This window comes from Rhea pennata, chromosome 4 (assembly GCF_028389875.1).
Source record: "Rhea pennata isolate bPtePen1 chromosome 4, bPtePen1.pri, whole genome shotgun sequence".
Lineage (NCBI taxonomy): Eukaryota > Metazoa > Chordata > Aves > Rheiformes > Rheidae > Rhea > Rhea pennata.
The window spans coordinates 68,267,920-68,284,152 of NC_084666.1; the positions used below are offsets into that span (position 1 = coordinate 68,267,920).

Sequence of the window (16,233 nt, forward strand, 5' to 3'; positions counted from 1 at the left end):
GTGAGCAGTTTTTAAACTGTTTGTTTTTTCTTACGAAAAACACTGAAGAGCCTTAAAAAGAAGCAAAATTTTATTCAAAATCTGCCCAGTGATTTATTCAGTTCTGTCTTAAAAGAGGGTGATCTCAGATCTTAAAATAATCCAGAGACTCTACAGCAGATGCCAGGAGCCTAACTGGGTGCTCTATCTGCTAATGCCTCAATTTTTCATTTGTTAGGCTAGAACAACTAGCCTAATACATGATAGCTGTCCAGATTGTTATATTTTACGTTCTTCTGAAAGGCAGCTACCGCAGCTGTTTGTTTCCAGTCCATGGCTTTTCAGAAACAATTGTTAAGTCATTTAGTAAGCCCATCAGCTAATTTCCTTTAGGATCCACAGATGTATATCATCTGGATTTACTGATTTACATAGATTTCAATTTTTCCATGCCAGCCTCTTTTTTAAATTGTTTAAAAAAAAAAAAAACCCACAACAATTGTATTAATGAAAGACAGTTTTTAAAAGTGCCTCCATCCCACTTTCCAAAGAGATTTCTTAAAAACATGATTTTCATTTTCTATAGGATAGGTGGATTATTCAGGGAGAGGTAAAATGGGCAAAATTAGGATATGCCTGTAGGCATATCTTTGCAATAGACAGAATATGGGCAACAAATTGGATATCAACACAGCTTCTGTTCTGTATTTGGCCTCCTTGAAAATGTTACCTAAGATCTCAATCACTTCTTTTTCTTTTCTTTTTTTTTTTTTTTTCTTGTGGTATAAGAGGCAACGGCTCGCAGACTTTGATTATATTTACTCTTGTCTTGAATAATTCCACTAATACCAGTCCAGATATAAACACAAATATTTATAATTACAAGCAGGACTGAATCCTTAGCTGAAGTGGAAGGAGCAAGGTCCTGTGGGCTGATCTAGAGTTTAAGTTGATAGATCACACTGAATACATTTAATCTCCCATTTGCTGGTTTCTGGATCATGAATTTGCCCTCTGTATAGTCCAGGGAGGTAGCTGATTAGCCACATTCAGCTGTGTTTGTCATACACCAGATGTCAGGATAGTTAAAATCACTCGTGTGTCCTGTCTTTTTAAACTCCTCAGTAGTTGATTGATCTGGAATAGTTTACACCCGTGTGTGTACACCCCCCCCCCTCCCGCTCACACACAATCATTTACAAACTACAGTATATGCAGTGTATATATGTTATTTATGTATTTATATGATTTTCTGTATTATCCACTCCTAGTGATGGGCAGCAAGCACACTGTGCAGTGTCTGTATTTTTAATTGAACAGCTCCTCATTATCCCTGGAAGTCTCTAGCTCTGCAAGTGTTTTTCCCACTGCACTATCCCCTCATACTTTCTGCTTCTCCTACCCCTTAGACTTACTCCCAGCAGGCATGTCAGCAATCGTGCTTCCAGGAGATCTGAGTGCCTTTAAGTAAAAGGAGTATCGCTGGACTTGGTGAGGACTCTGAAACCCAACTGCACTTCTGAAACAGGCTGTCTACCAGCGTTTCACTTAGGAGGTTTCAGATGTGCTCATTAGTTCATTTGCTTCCTGTATTCTTCAATTCTTCCTGTCTAGCCAGTAAATAACTCTTACACATGGTGCTTACAAGAGCCACTGTTCATTTTTGTATGCTATTGAACAGATGCCAAATGCAGCAGTGGCTGCATTTCAGCAGTGAGTTAAATGAAGCCTCTGCATATGGTCTGCAAGGCTTTGGGGGTCCTCCAGAGTGGAGGGTGCCCAGCAAATATGATCCATAATTTGCTGTAGCCTAAACCTGCATTTTAACAAATGAGTGCTTTTTGACAAAAAGTGTTTGAGGATTTGGAAAAAAAAAAAAAAAAACACCAATTCTTTGTTTGCTATATTCTTTTTCTTTTCTTTGCCAGGAGAAGGACTTTTTCTTTGTGCACATTTTACATACGGCTTCATGCAGTCCTTTTTCAGCTCGCTTAACAAATCCCTCTTCCTGTCATTTTGTCAGGCCACCAGTAGAAGACAGCCAAACCCTTCTGACCCCCGTGGTGAGCTGCGGGCCACCAGGAGCGCTGCTAACCCGGCCGGTCATTTTAACCATGCACCACTGCGCAGAGCCGAACACAGAGGACTGGCAGATCCAGCTGAAGCACCAAGTAGCCCAGGGGCCGTGGGAGGTGAGTCTCCAGCGCTTGGGGCAGACACGTGCAGGGCACTCTTGTCTTTGAGCTGCCTTTCCAAACCCTGACACTGATACTTGGGATTTTCTGTGCAAGATACACAGTGCTCTCCAGCGCCAGGGTTCGAGCGGTGGGAATCATTGTCAAGCAGGCAGGATTTGCCATCCAGGCCTTTCTGATCACCAGAGATCCAAACTGAGGGATCTCAACCAGTTTTAATGGACTTTTCTCTGAGGCAAAGTGGAGGTAGTCAAAAATCTCGTCGTGCCTGGCTTAAATTGCTCAGAAATGCACCAGTTTTACATGATTTGTGCCTCGCTTTGGCTTGCTAATGTATCCTTCCACAAAGTATTTAATCATCAGTCTAGTCTTATGTACAAGATAAATACATTCACTTAAGATTTCTAAACTGCCCAGTGCCCATGAACAACTGTTGGTTGCATCTCAAGGCTTTATTTTATTTTTATTTCCACTCTTCCCCCTTCTGTGCTGCATCCTGTCTGCGGAGTGAGGAATACCACTAGCTTTTAGAGCGCTTCCTCCAGATTGCAAAGCATTTCCACAGTCAGCCGAGATAAAACCAGAGCAGAATGAGCAGGGAGGGTGTTCTCACCTTTCTCTTTTCCAGCATTTCAGGCAGACATGCTTTCCTGGGACAGTTCTGGCTCAGTGTCACGAAACATCACCTTCCTTGTGGGAATTTGGCACTTGAGCTTTTGGTCTTGGCAGGACACCATGTCAAAATCATGGGGAGAGAAGGAAAAGAAAAGGCAAAATAAAATACTGGCTGAAAATCAGGTTCTGATTCAATTCTAGAAAAAAAGAAACTGTTTTTCAGAGTAGTCTGGACTCCCCTAGCTTATAATCAGTTTTCAAGGAAGTGACAATAGTACAGCAGATGACCCCCAGCTTCAGCATCAAGACTCTTCGGGCCAGCTTAATAAAGTATGTATAGGCCTCCTTTTTCAGTCTGTTTTTTCCCACCTAAGACATTGGCAGAGCATCCCTTTGCTCCAGTTTATGCCGTCAGGATCGGACTTTGCCCCTTTTACCTCGGTGGAGCTATACGAGCTTGGCGGGGGCCAGGAGTAGCTGCTTACCAGGACGCGGCAGGAGCGGAGGTGCCAGGCCGGGGTGGCAGAAGGATCGTCCGCTGTAACCGAGGCGCGAAAGGACACTTTCTGCAGGGCTCAGCCGTCCTGGCAGAGCCCTCCTCTGCGGCGCCAGCTCCTGCGACACTTTGCGTTGCTCCTAGGTAGCCGCTGCCGCCAGTTTTGTCTGACATAATTAATCTGGCCGGCAGGGCTCGTAGGGCCACAGTGACCGGCAAGGCGCTTGGGCTGACGGCAGCGAGCATGCCCTTCCCAGCGCTGACGCTGAAGGGATCCTGGTTTTGTCCCCCGGCCCGCGGCATGCGCTCTTGCCCGTGCTGCGAAGGGCCTCCTGCCCTTGACCAAGCAGCTGCTCCGCCGGCGGTGAGCCCACGCGGGGTCCACACACACACGCACCCCCCTGCAGCAGGAGCTGGCATCGCCCTGGGCAAGCGCTTCGTGCCGGAGCCAGCGCCGCCACGGCCAGAGAGGGGATGTAATCAGTGTCGCAGCACCTTGTCCTCTGCCCTGCAGAGCGACTGTGTCACCCCCGCAAACGCGGCGTGGTTGCACTTGCCGGACGGGGTCCGGAGCGTCACGCCAAGTTGCAGCGAAGCCCCACGGCTCAGCCGCCGGATGTGCACGCTCTGCTCCACGCCTGGAGGCAGCCGGCGTGAGACAGATGAGTTGTGTTGGGCCTCATGCGGTGCCTACCTGGCTTTGCAAGAGATGGCCGTAATCCGCTGCTGCCTTCTTGTTTCTCCGCTCTCGCTAAACCAGTGAAAGCACCTTGTGTTGTGCGGAGGATATTACATGCAGGGTTGAATGGAGAAATTAGCAGGGGAGAGGTTTCCTTCCAAGCACAGGGAGGAGGTTGTTTGCAGTCGGGCTGTGTATATCTTTTTTGCTTGCCCTGCAGTCTCATCACAGAGAATTATTTCGATGAAGCAGCAGGTGATATTTCATGTAGATGTGGCATTCGGCCATCACAGAGGTTACTTCTCCTCCTTGAGTTTCTGTAACTCCTTATTGTCATGCTTAACAAGTGAAGAGCGGTTATTCATGCAGCGGGCACGTGACTACTGATATTAATTACTGGCCACTGAATGATTAGTTCCTCAAGCCTCTTTTTCAGTCAGCTATTAGTGATATTTTCCCTTATTTACCTAACTCTGCCCATGGCTTAAAGGCAGCTACAGGGCTCAGTTATAGGTCTGAAACCGAGGATAGGAAGAGATTTCTACCACCACTATACCCACTCCTCAAGAAAGCTTCCCTCCCAGCAGGAAAAAAGCTGGAAGCAGAGGTTTTAAATCTTAATTAACCTAAGGTGCAGACAGCAAGGATTTTGAGCATGGCCAGGCTTGAAAGGAGTATTGCTGTCTCAAAGGGGGCTGAGGCCAGGCCCTGGAGGAAGAAGAATGATGATGGGGGGCCCAGAGCCCTAACTTGGCCTCTTTCTCCCTTAGGATGTGGTGGTAGTCGGGGAGGAAAACTTCACCACTCCATGCTACATCCAGCTGGACCCAGAGGCCTGCCATATCCTGACAGAAACCCTCAGCACATATGCCTTGGTGGGACAGTCAATCACCAAAGCAGCTGCAAAACGTCTCAAACTGGCCATCTTTGGACCACTGTCCTGCTCGTCGCTGGAGTACAGCATCCGGGTGTACTGCCTCGATGACACTCAGGATGCCCTTAAGGTAGCTGTTGCTCTCTCACTTGTGATTTCTTTAATCATTTAGCTGCAGCAGGATTGCAGTAATAGCAGTGAATAGACCCTTCACTGGCATGCTGCTTAGTGCAATTTCTATTCCCTAGGTAATTTTTCTGATTAGAGGAGCTTGACAGCAAGCCAGTGTTTTCAGTTTGACTGTAAATCCCCTCTCCCCCCCGCCATGGTTTGTCTTTCACATAAGGATTTCACACAGGTGCTAAACTATTTTCTGCCTACCTTCCTTTTTTTTTCCTTTGTTTATCTGTATCATATCGTGAATCCTAAGATTTTTGCATTATTAAAAGGCCATAAGGTACACCCAGCTTCATTCGTTATTCATGTATTTTTAATGCTAAGTGCCAGCTCCCCAGAGATGGGGAGACATATAAATGCCTCTTTGTAAATAGTTGATAATGATAAAAGAAGCTTCTGGGTTGTTAATCACTGCCTGCTTTCACATTGCTTTATTACACCTCTTCGTGTGCAGTTTTTTTGTGCTAGGAATTTGCAGCTAAAATAAACCAAAGCTGTTGCTTTCTGTAACTATACACCTTACTCTCACTGCGTAATTCTGCCGTGCTCCACACACATACACACACGCGCAACATCCAGATAAATAAATAGATAAACATACTCACTATTTCTCTTTAAAAATGTGTATTTATACAAATAGTATCTATAACAGATGCACTCATAAAATATGTAACTCCAACTGTATATGTAAGACTGGAGGTTATTAAGAGGGTTTTTTATTTCTTTAATCATAATCAGTGCAACTTCCCAAGTGCATCTTTGCAGCAGAATTAGTTCAAAGTGTCACTGTGAGCAGAATCATCCTCATGCTGAACACGGCTTTGTTTATCAGCTTTATTTGGGAATTATTCAGATGCGTGTCCACATACATCGGTTGGATGTATGTGGGTTTTTGTGGGTTGTGGGTTTTGTGGGTGCTGACTTTCAACATTGTAACTGGCACAAACCATTTTCATCCCAAAGACTGTCTGATACCAAGCCCATGTGTTTTCTGTGTCACTGGGATACTAGGAGCTCTTTTGCAGAATTTAAGAAGGGCAGTAAATTGTAAGAGTTGAAATGGGCATATTGCCGTAGAATAATAGAATCACAGAATCAATAAGGCTGGAAGGGACCTCTGGAGATCATCTAGTCCAACCTCCCTGCTCAGCAGGGTCATCTAGAGCATGTTAGACAGGGTTGCATCCAAGCGGGCCTTGAAGATCTCCAGAGAAAGAGACTCCACAACCTCTCTGGGCAGCCTGTGCCAGGGCTCTGTCACTCTCACAGGGAAGAAATTCTCCCTCACGTTCAGGCAGAACTTCCTGTGCTTCAATTTCTGCCCATTGCCTCTTGTCCTGTCACACGGGACAACTGAAAAGAGTTTGTCCCCGTCCCCTTGACACCCTCCCTTCAGGTACTTGTACACATGGATAAGATCTCCCCTCAGTCTTCTCTTCCCCAGGCTGAAGAGGCCCAGCTCTCGCAGCCGTTCCTCATAGGGCAGGTGCTCCAGCCCTCTGATCATCTTTGTAGCCCTACGCTGGACTCTCTCCAGTAGCTCCATGTCTCTCTTGGACTGGGGAGCCCAGAACAGGACACAGTACTTGAGATGAGGCCTCCCCAGGACTGAGTAGAGGGGCAGGATCACCTCCTTACACCTACTGGCAACACTCTTCCCAATGCACCCCAGGAGACCATTGGCCTTCCTGGCCACAAGGGCACATTGCTGGCTCATGGTCAGCTTGTCATCCACCAGCACTCCCAGGTCTTTCTCTGCAGAGCTGCTCTCCAGAGGGTCAGCCCCCAGCTTGTACTGGTGCCTAGGGTTATTCCTCCCTAGGTGCAGGACTCTGCACTTGCCCTTGTTGAACCTCAGGAGGTTCCTCTCTGCCCAGCTCTCCAGCCTGTCCAGGTCTCTCTGAATGGCAGCACAGCCCTCAGGTGTGTCAGCCGCTCCTCCCAGCTTGGCATCATCAGCACACTTGCTGAGGAGGCACTCTGTCCCCTCCTCCAGGTCACTGATGAAGAAGCTGAACAGGGTGGGACCCAGTACTGAGCCCTGGGGGATGCTACTAGCCACAGGCCTCCAACTAGACTCCACGCCACTGATGACGACCCTCTGAGCTCTGCCTTTCAGCCAGTTCTCAATCCACCTCACTGTCCGCTTGTCTAACCCACACTTCCTGAGCTTCTCTAGGAGGATGTTATGGGAGACAGTGTCCAAAGCCTTGCTGAAGTCAAGGTAGACAACGTCCACTGCTCTCCCCTCATCTACCCAGCCAATCATTCCATTGCAGAAGGCTGTCAGATTGGTTAAGCAGGATTTCCCCTTGGTGAATCCATGCTGGCTACTCCTGATCACCTTCTTATCCTCCATATGTCTGGAGATGACATCCGTAATGAATTGTGTCTTCAGCGTGTTCAGTGTGCTTTTTTTCTTTCTCTGTATGGTGCCTGGGGGCTTGCCTGTGTCAACATGTTGGTGCTGTGAGGGTTTCAGAAACTGTTACTTTCCCTCATTCGATTTTCCCTTTTGTTTATTCCCCTTTAAAAATTGGAGAAGGCCCTTTGTGCTGATCAAGTGGAAATGTTTCAAAATTCACAACAACTTTATGCCTCTGCTGTTCAGGGCCCGTGCTACATAATACAATTTTGCTCTTGTTCCTCAAGGCCGGAGGTAATAATAAGTGACTGAGAGTGGCCTTGAACAGATAGGTAATGCAGTCAGAGTGGGGGAATCAAATTAGATGTTACTCAAGAGTTGTTGGTTTGTTTCTAATAGACTGCAGGGAACTTCATGAGGTAAAGTTAATCTGATTCAGGGCAACGGCACAAGGGATGAGGACAACAGCTGAATAACACAGAGAGACCATCTTTTACCTTAAGAAGCAGCAGTAAATACCTGGGGGAGGAGCAGGCCCAAGGGAAGAGCTAAAACCACTAGTTCTTGGACTTTTGGCCCCCAAAGTGAGCTTCTAGTTTGGTGAGGAAAGTGGGCGGCAGGTCCCTGAGCCCTGCGGGTCCCTGGTGGCCACCATCACGCTGGTACCACCTGCTTTCTACAGCCCAGGATGAATGTTTCAGTTGCCCTCTTTTCAGCACTTTTGCCTCAAGACTGAGCAGGCACACACACAAGTGGTGCTGTACACAAGCACGACTCCTGGGGTCAAGACCAAGAGAGCAAGTGATTTATAGGCAGTCAAGCACAAGTGCTCTCTGGCCATAAACTCGTATGTGAACCTATGAATCATGTTTTTTTTCTGGAAATGAGAAGTTTGGGGCAGGCAAAAAAATAGTAAGCCAGCTGCAGATTGAAGAGTTGAGCATGAACCCTGACAGGCGTGTACAAGCAGGTCCTATGTGACAGTGTCCTTGGACTCAAACCTGGTCTATTTTAAAAGAAATAAATGGTGTTTTGCTGTGTGTTTTCACAACACCTAGCAGTGCAGTAGCCCCGACCATGCCCTGAGGTCCTTGGTACTGCCATATTGCAGTAGGCAACCAGCATTTACTGGGCAAGGTGTGCAGATGCAGCTGAGCCAGCAAGCTCAAGGGTCCCGAGGTTGAAAGTAATTTGGAGGCGGCTGGGAAGTTGTCAGCAGCAAGTGAAATGTCTCTGGTTTTCGGCGGCCAACCACGTTCACAGAGCCTGGTGCTGCAATTGAGGGCTGTTCAAAGCAGGACAAGGGAAAATAAAAGCAGCGTGAGATGTTCTCATGTTGTGAGGTTTCAGGCCTGGAAGAGTCTTTATAAGGGGGTTATGTGTTTATTTTAATAGGCAACTGAATATATTCTTGCATTATTTATAACTAAGAATGAGGGTGACATATGCTGTGCGTGTCCTAAGAGCCATCAAAGGAAGACAGGCAGTTGAGCTATAAAACAGTGCAGTATTTATCCAGCTCTGCCCGAACGCACAGTGTGGTCATCATACAACCCCGGCCATACGGCAGGAAAGGTGGCCCGACCCCCTGCGGCAACTTGCCGCTCAGATTTCGGCTCACCACAGCACAGTGGTGCGGCCGGCAGGATGAGTGCCGCACCGGATAAAATGCCATATGGCCAAAGCCAACCTGCTGGTGTGAAGGGCCATGGTGAGCACGGTGGCTCCTCCAAATTAATTCTGAATTAATTGACTTGCTGGCATGGGAGAAGAGCACGTTCCTCCAGCATCCTCCTGTGGGAGCACAGAGAGGGGCGACAGTGAATAAGGGCAGTTATTGAAAGTGGGATCTTGAAACTAGCCCCCGAGTCCGTGAGGCTGGGGAGAGCCAGCAGGGCAGACAGGAGGACGCAGGGCCGCACACGTGTGAGCTGCTGGCAGCCCCCTGCACCATGCCACGCACGCACGCGCATGGGACCATACCTGCCATTAGCTCACATGGTGCCATGGATCTTCCTCCAGCCATTCCAGGGAGATAATTTGGACATAATGAAGATCTATAGCAATCAGATAATTACTATCGATTGCTCTTTAGACATCTTGACGAGGTAATTAGGGATACTGGAAAGACGCTAGAACTGATTCATTGGCACCACCTTAATCTAAAAGGTTTCCTAATTATGTTTCTTTTCTTCTAATGGCTAATAAACAAACACCATTTTAGCTTCAGGATTTGTCAGGTGCCGAACGCTGATTTGTCAGGGTTCACAGGGGACCTGAGCTTTTCTCTTATGCAGACTAGATCCTTGTCGTGATCAAGCGTAGCTTGTTTTGCCTTCAGCTAAAATGCAAGCATCCTTATTAGCCTGGATTGGCATCCCAATTTTGTGTGCCTATGTATTCTTCGAGCATGGTCACTCCAAGTATGATGGACTTGGGCTGTAAGAGACTGTTCGTTTGGCTTTTGTAATTAAAGAAGACTGAATTTGGCTGTATTTGTTTCTGACGGAGCTCGTGTGGCCACCTTTGTTCTTGCTTCTTCCTTGTGTACTAGAAATAGGCTGTATCTCTGTAGCTAACAGTCCACTGCAGTCTCATTAGTTACAGGCTTATGTTTATTTTTAGCATCAGAAAAATGAGCAGGCTCTTAGCTTACTACCTTTTAATTATAAGGCCAGTATTTCAGTAGCCCTGAATTTATGTTTTCATCCATACAAACTGCTCCACCACAGTGTCTTCCTCCCATTTTGCCAGCGCTGTGCTAGATGGTTGGCCTCGGGAATAAGCCCCTCATTTCTTGCGTTGCTGTCACAGAGCAGTTTGCCATCAGGCCAAAAAGCGACTGAAGTATGCAGTAGCTGCATATCAGCAGGACCTGCACAAATCAGACCTTTCAAAGCAAAATAGTGACGCTACCATTAGATGCCTAATTTGGTGACCAACAGGGAAGAGTGATATTTTTCATTGTTCAAGTAGTGCTCAGATACTCAGTCTTTGACCTCAATTTAACTGCGTGCAGCTAGCTTCCTGCATACAGGACCTGTCAAGTAATGATGTGTCTCCCAAATGAGGCGGGGGGTCGGGGGAGGCTGCATTCCTGCTGTACCCATTGCGGGGGGTTATATTCAGCTCCACTAGTGCAGTTCAGGTTCATTGGGAAATACAGCTCTGTACAGTACCTGCACACATTTTTCCGTATTATACAAGCTCTTGCCGCTACGGTAGTCCACCTTCAGGAATGAGCAGACCAACATGTGGTTTGGATCACACCCTGACTGCTCTCTTGTGTTTATTGCTGACCTGCAGGAAGTGCTACAGCTTGAGCGGCAGATGGGCGGGCAGTTATTGGAAGAGCCCAAAGCTTTGCATTTTAAGGGAAGCACCCACAACCTCCGCTTGTCCATTCATGACATTACCCACGCTCTCTGGAAGAGCAAATTGCTGGCTAAGTACCAGGTAAGCATCACGAACTGTTCACATCAGGTCCTAGCAGCGAGATTTGAAGAAATGTGGTGATGCACAAGGGTGTTTAAATACACCAGTTACCTGGCTTCAGTTCTGTGGACACCTTTTCCTTGGACTATTCACCCTGACAGCAGCACAAAGCTCGTGGTTTCTAGTCTTACAGCATCCGTGACCTGGTCTTGCAAGGCCTTTTGCTCTTCTTTCCTCAGGGCCACGTGGGAGCCAGTAAACTGCTGAAGAGGCTTGTGGAAAACTGTTATGATATAAAAGCCTTCCTTGATGGTTTTTTTTCCCCCCTTCTGCAGGAGATTCCCTTTTACCACATCTGGAGCGGGTGTCAGAGGAACCTGCATTGCACCTTCACGCTGGAAAGGTTCAGCCTGAATACCTTGGAGCTGGTGTGCAAACTCTGCGTACGGCAGGTTGAAGGAGAAGGGCAGATCTTTCAGCTCAACTGTTCCGTGTCAGAGGTAAATGAAATTATTGCATTTGTCCCCTAACCGATTTCAGGAAAATGGGAGAGTTAAGGAGCTGTATCCCTTTCCATTGCTACCTGTTTAGTGTTTCTCATTTTGCTTCAGACTGCTGGGATGGGCTGGATTAAGTTGTTGCTATGCGTCTTCTGCATTTTCCCTTAGTTTTTCATAGGTTTTGAAAGATATTTACCATTACTATTTAGGACTTGAATAATTTTAGCTCCTTGGGACAGTAAAACTTTGGGCTGACCCCGAGCCATCGATTCAGGTGTGAAGCAGGGTTGGCTTCACTGATTATGCTCGTGGCGTTTGCGCATGGTACCTCCCAGGTGCTGCCACAATTTTGAGGTTATTGTCAGTCCTTAATTGCTATTAGGTCAAGACAAAAGAACATGATAAAATTATTTGAAACATGCAGGTCAAACAAGCAGGGTGAACTAACTCCTGTCTTGCTGAAGGACTACTACTTTCTCTTTAAAGGGATCGAGTGTGAGGGCAAGCGCATTTGGGAACTTAACCCACCTCCCACAGCAAACCTAGAACACGCCCTCATCTTGCATTGCTTTTATTTATTTAGTATTTACCTTTTTAGTTTATTTTCAATCATGTCTCCAAATCCCTTTGAGGATGAGTCACAGGGTGAAGCAGCAGAGGAAACATTGGACTCATGTAGTCAGATTAGTTTGGCCAGTGGCACTGTTGCCACAGCCGCTGAGAAAGATCAGACCAGCCTGCGGGCAGCGAATGCTGCTGGCTGACTTTGGGAAGGACGGGGAGACGACGAGAAAAAGTTATTTGTGCTGTAGGGCCCTGACGGTGGGTGTCATTACCCATAACATCTGCTCGGTTATTGGGTGTAAAGTTATATATTCATCTGGGGAAAACACAACATTAAAGACAGATGGTAAAACAAGTATCATAAACAATTATTGTAATAAGTGCTGCATTGAGGTAATCTCTAATTTAACCTAAAGAAGAGAAAGAACTGAGAGTAACTTTAATGAAATGCAAGTACACACTATAATTATCTTCAGCTGCTTGTATGTAATAGGGCATGATAATAGATTCAAAGGGAATGGGATAATATTCCTGTCTTGTGCTGCAATCCTATCCAGCAGGGATGAATACAGTGAGGGAATAATACTGCCATTAGCGAGGCTGCGGATCGCAAGAATTGCTCATCACACTCGGTACCAAGCGGCAGTCCCTGCGACTGTGTGAGGGGCAGGAGGCCCTTCAGCTGCAAAAGGGCTGGCAAACTGCACTGTGTCAACTTTTTATTAAAAAAACAAAACAAAAAAACCCTCAGCTTGTTTGATGGCAAAAGTTGCCTAGAAACTTGAAAAAAAAACTTTGTATAGGCCTCTAAATAAGACAGGCATAAGAGGAAGAGGGTTGTGTAGTAAAGACACTGGACCAGGTGTCAAGAAACCTTAAATTTAGTTCCTCATGGTTTCCTCCAGGGACTAAGTCAATCATGTTGGGCTGTGTTTTGGTCACTGCTTTCAGGATGACGTCTGGTCTGGTTTGATTTTGGTAATTTTAAATTGTGTACATTATTCAGAGAGCTTTGTTCCTTGTGGAGGAGGCAGGTGCCTAAAATTTAGGCGTTGCAGGACCTGCCTTGCTGGTGCCTTAGTTCTTTGTTGGATCTGCCTCCATGCCTCAGTTAATCCATGGTAAAAATACAATTATAGTATTTGCTCTTCCATCCTTTACTGGGCTTTTGGTTTTGCCCCTTAAAGGCAATAGAATTTTTGCAGTTGAAACTAGTTTCTTCTGATTTATGCAGTATCTTCCACGGCATGACCTAGTCTCAGCTGGAACTTCTAAAATACAACCCTTTCAAGTGCCAAAATGTGTAAATAAATGGGGAGAGAGAAAAGGAATGTGATAAAGGTCCTCCACCCTGGGCTTTTGAAGACTCCTTTTTATCTCCCCTGTCAGTACTCACCCTCTCCCAAAAAAGACCCCTAGCTCCAGCCCAGAAATGTGTGTTTACTTCACTGTAATCCTACCTTGCACAAGGCAGAGGGCCGTCGCCACCCTATACAGAGCTGCGGACACACCAGTGTGCATCTAGAGGCAATAGCTGTGACAGATAAGTCATTTCACCAGCTACCAGGCAGCTCGTGCTGCCAGAAGACAGTTGGGAAAGCAGCAGATCATTGCCCAGAGCCCTGCGGGCGGCACGTCGGGCTGGTGACCCAGGTAGCTGCTGTGGCTAAGAGCCGTAGCGGGCTTGGTGGCCCAACGCGGCCGGCTGTGGAGGCTGAGCGCTGCGCTCAGCCCGACAAAAGGCTGCTGTAGCCGGTATGTCTACAGGCATGTTAGCCGAGGACAGGGCAGTATGGCATAAACCTTCTCTGGTTAAAAATTTCACTGGCTAGCCAAAAATTTCGCTGGTGTTCATTCAAATTAAATTTAAAAAGGCATATGTATAGAGTGGAATAGAGTTAAGTGAAGTGGATGAAGGAATGGAGGCAAAAGAGGTATAATGCTGTTCATTACTCACAGGTGTTGACCTTTCTCTATATAATTTTTAAGGAGGCAACTTAGACCCTGAGTGGTTGTTGTGAATATTGCCAGCTAACTTCCCGGGGAATTTGTGATGGCAGCTTAAACCAAGTGTTATCTAGTTTTGAGACAGTTTGGGGTTTTTCAGGGCCTTCCCAGCATCCAGTTCTATACAAAGCAACAAGACAGCTTACAGAAAACAAACAAATTGACATTTAAGGACGAGCATTTTGCACTAGCTTTTCTGGTTGCTCAGGGCTGTAATCTGACACTGCAAAGCTGCTGCTCCCCCTGTTTCTGCTAGTGTGACCTCAGGCTGGTCACACTGTAAACGAGGATAACTGGAGATGCAAATCAGAGTTGTAAAAGGAGAACAAGTCATATTTGCCTTCCCCCCCACCCCAACATGCTTTGATAGGTTGAGATGAGAAGGGCTGCATATGAGAGAAGTGTCCCTACTGTACAGTCAGCTTGTTTTTTAGCAACCCTGCAGGGCCTCATCAAGAAACTGCAGTTTCCTTGCACCAGCATCAATATATTTGTGGCTGAAAAGCAGCTGCCCATGTAGCTTAGGTCCCATGGTTTGGAGACCTGGCCCTCCTGGCCAGGAGCAGCCCTGCGGCTTTTACCTTCAGCTCCTGCTCATGCTGTGGCTGGGGATGCACACTACACTTCAAGGCCATTCCCAAATACTTGGGAGAAGAGCTGCAATACATTTATGATGATCTCTAAAGAAACTAATTAGTAGTGTGACTAGCTGAGTACATCAGTACTGCAAAAATCCTGACTTGAAATGTGTCTGCAGGGACATCTTAAAAATTGGTACTCCCTCTCCCACCCACCCCCTTGCCCTACCCCACTCCTGGTCTATGGGGTCAGCAAGCCACCAAGGCAGAAATACGGGAAGGGAAAGGGCTATTGCACTCACGGGTCTGAAAATCACCCCACAGCATGCAAAAGTTACCAAGTTGTGTGGGTGTAGGGGTGATTCTTAAGCAAACTCAACCACCCACATTTTCAGGAGCTGCCCACTACTATTAATGCCGATAATGTTTCCACTTCCCTGTGCATGCTCAGTCCACCCACTCGCTATGCAGGGCAGTGTTGATGGTGCTTGCTAAAGCTGGGACACCCCACCAAAGAAGGGCACGGGGGAGGCTGTAGCGGACAGGTTGGCTTCGGCAGTGACGGTCCCACTTAAACACCTCCGCTGCCTTTCAGAGCCAAGCCGAGCGCTGGTCTTGGGAAGGAGGGTGGACAGCTGTGCTCCAAGTGCTCGCTCTGTCTATCTTCAGATTTAGAGCTGCATAAAAATGAAGAATCAGTCTGTGCAGCATTAACCATTTCTCTGAGGTTTGTCCTGCATCAAAGGCCTTGGAGAGCACCGGTGTAGCACCACGAGGCAGGGGCAACAGGAGCAGCAGCCAATGAAGCTTTTGGGGAAAGCATTTCCACCTATGGTTCAGCTTTCTGGGTGTATGGAGGACCTGGGGACACACACACACCTGTGCACACACATGCATGAGGCCCCTTACTGCTTTATGTCACCTCACATAGAAAAGGCACTGCACAAAATAGTCAAATAGTCAGCTCTCCTTATGTGTGGATCCTACTTTTGACCTTTGTGAGTCTTTTTTTTTTTCACCCAAGTAGGGAGAGCCCAATTCAGCCCTGGTAGTAGTAGTAATTTGTTCTAAAACATATCAAGTGCCTAATCTTTCTTTATTTCAAGTAATTAATTTAATTAAGCAGAGCTCTGTGTTTTCCAGCTACAGTAATCTTCACCCTCAATAAAAAAAAAATCTGCTGTCTATCCAAAGTCAGCTATAAATATTTCTCTTTTTCAACTGACTAATATAAATGCCTACACAACTTGATTAGCAGAGGTGTGCTGCCCTTTTAATGCAAGTAAAAGCACTGGGCCTAGGAGGATATGCTCCTGTGGAAGCTTTTGCATTCAGTACTAACATTGCAGTGTTTTTTTCCTTCCTTTCCAACCCCAGGAACCTACTGTCATTGATTATCCTCTCGTGGATTCAGCAGGCACCATCACCACGATCGTAGGGCCCAACGCTTTCAGCATCCCCCTGCCAATCCGACAGAAGCTCTGCAGCAGCCTCGACGCTCCCCAGACCAGGGGCCATGACTGGAGGATGCTGGCCCACAAGCTGAAACTGGACAGGTGAGCAGGGCCACCTTCACACGCTCAAGCGGTGAAGCCTCCACCGAGGTATGCGCAGCAGGGACCATGCAGGGTGCCACAAAAATAAGTAATAGCAGACATGCTGCAGCCTCGTCAAGCTGACCATGGAGGATGAGCATGCTGTCGGTGCTGGCAGTGGGTATGGTTGGGATCAACTGGAATTGTATAAATTTGCTTAACAGTCATGCAAAA

The 16,233-nt window shown here is 46.9% G+C and overlaps 1 protein-coding gene across 1 annotated transcript in view; it reads left to right on the forward strand.

The window, feature by feature from the left end:
• The window catches only part of UNC5C (unc-5 netrin receptor C), a 255,196-nt gene that overhangs the window by 234,761 nt on the left and 4,202 nt on the right, over nt 1–16,233 (forward strand). The window contains exons 12-16 of the mRNA XM_062574197.1: nt 2,003–2,171; nt 4,735–4,968; nt 10,687–10,836; nt 11,151–11,315; nt 15,842–16,020. Of these exons, the coding sequence (XP_062430181.1) occupies nt 2,003–2,171; nt 4,735–4,968; nt 10,687–10,836; nt 11,151–11,315; nt 15,842–16,020 (897 nt within the window). The remainder of the gene's footprint in view (nt 1–2,002; nt 2,172–4,734; nt 4,969–10,686; nt 10,837–11,150; nt 11,316–15,841; nt 16,021–16,233) is intronic.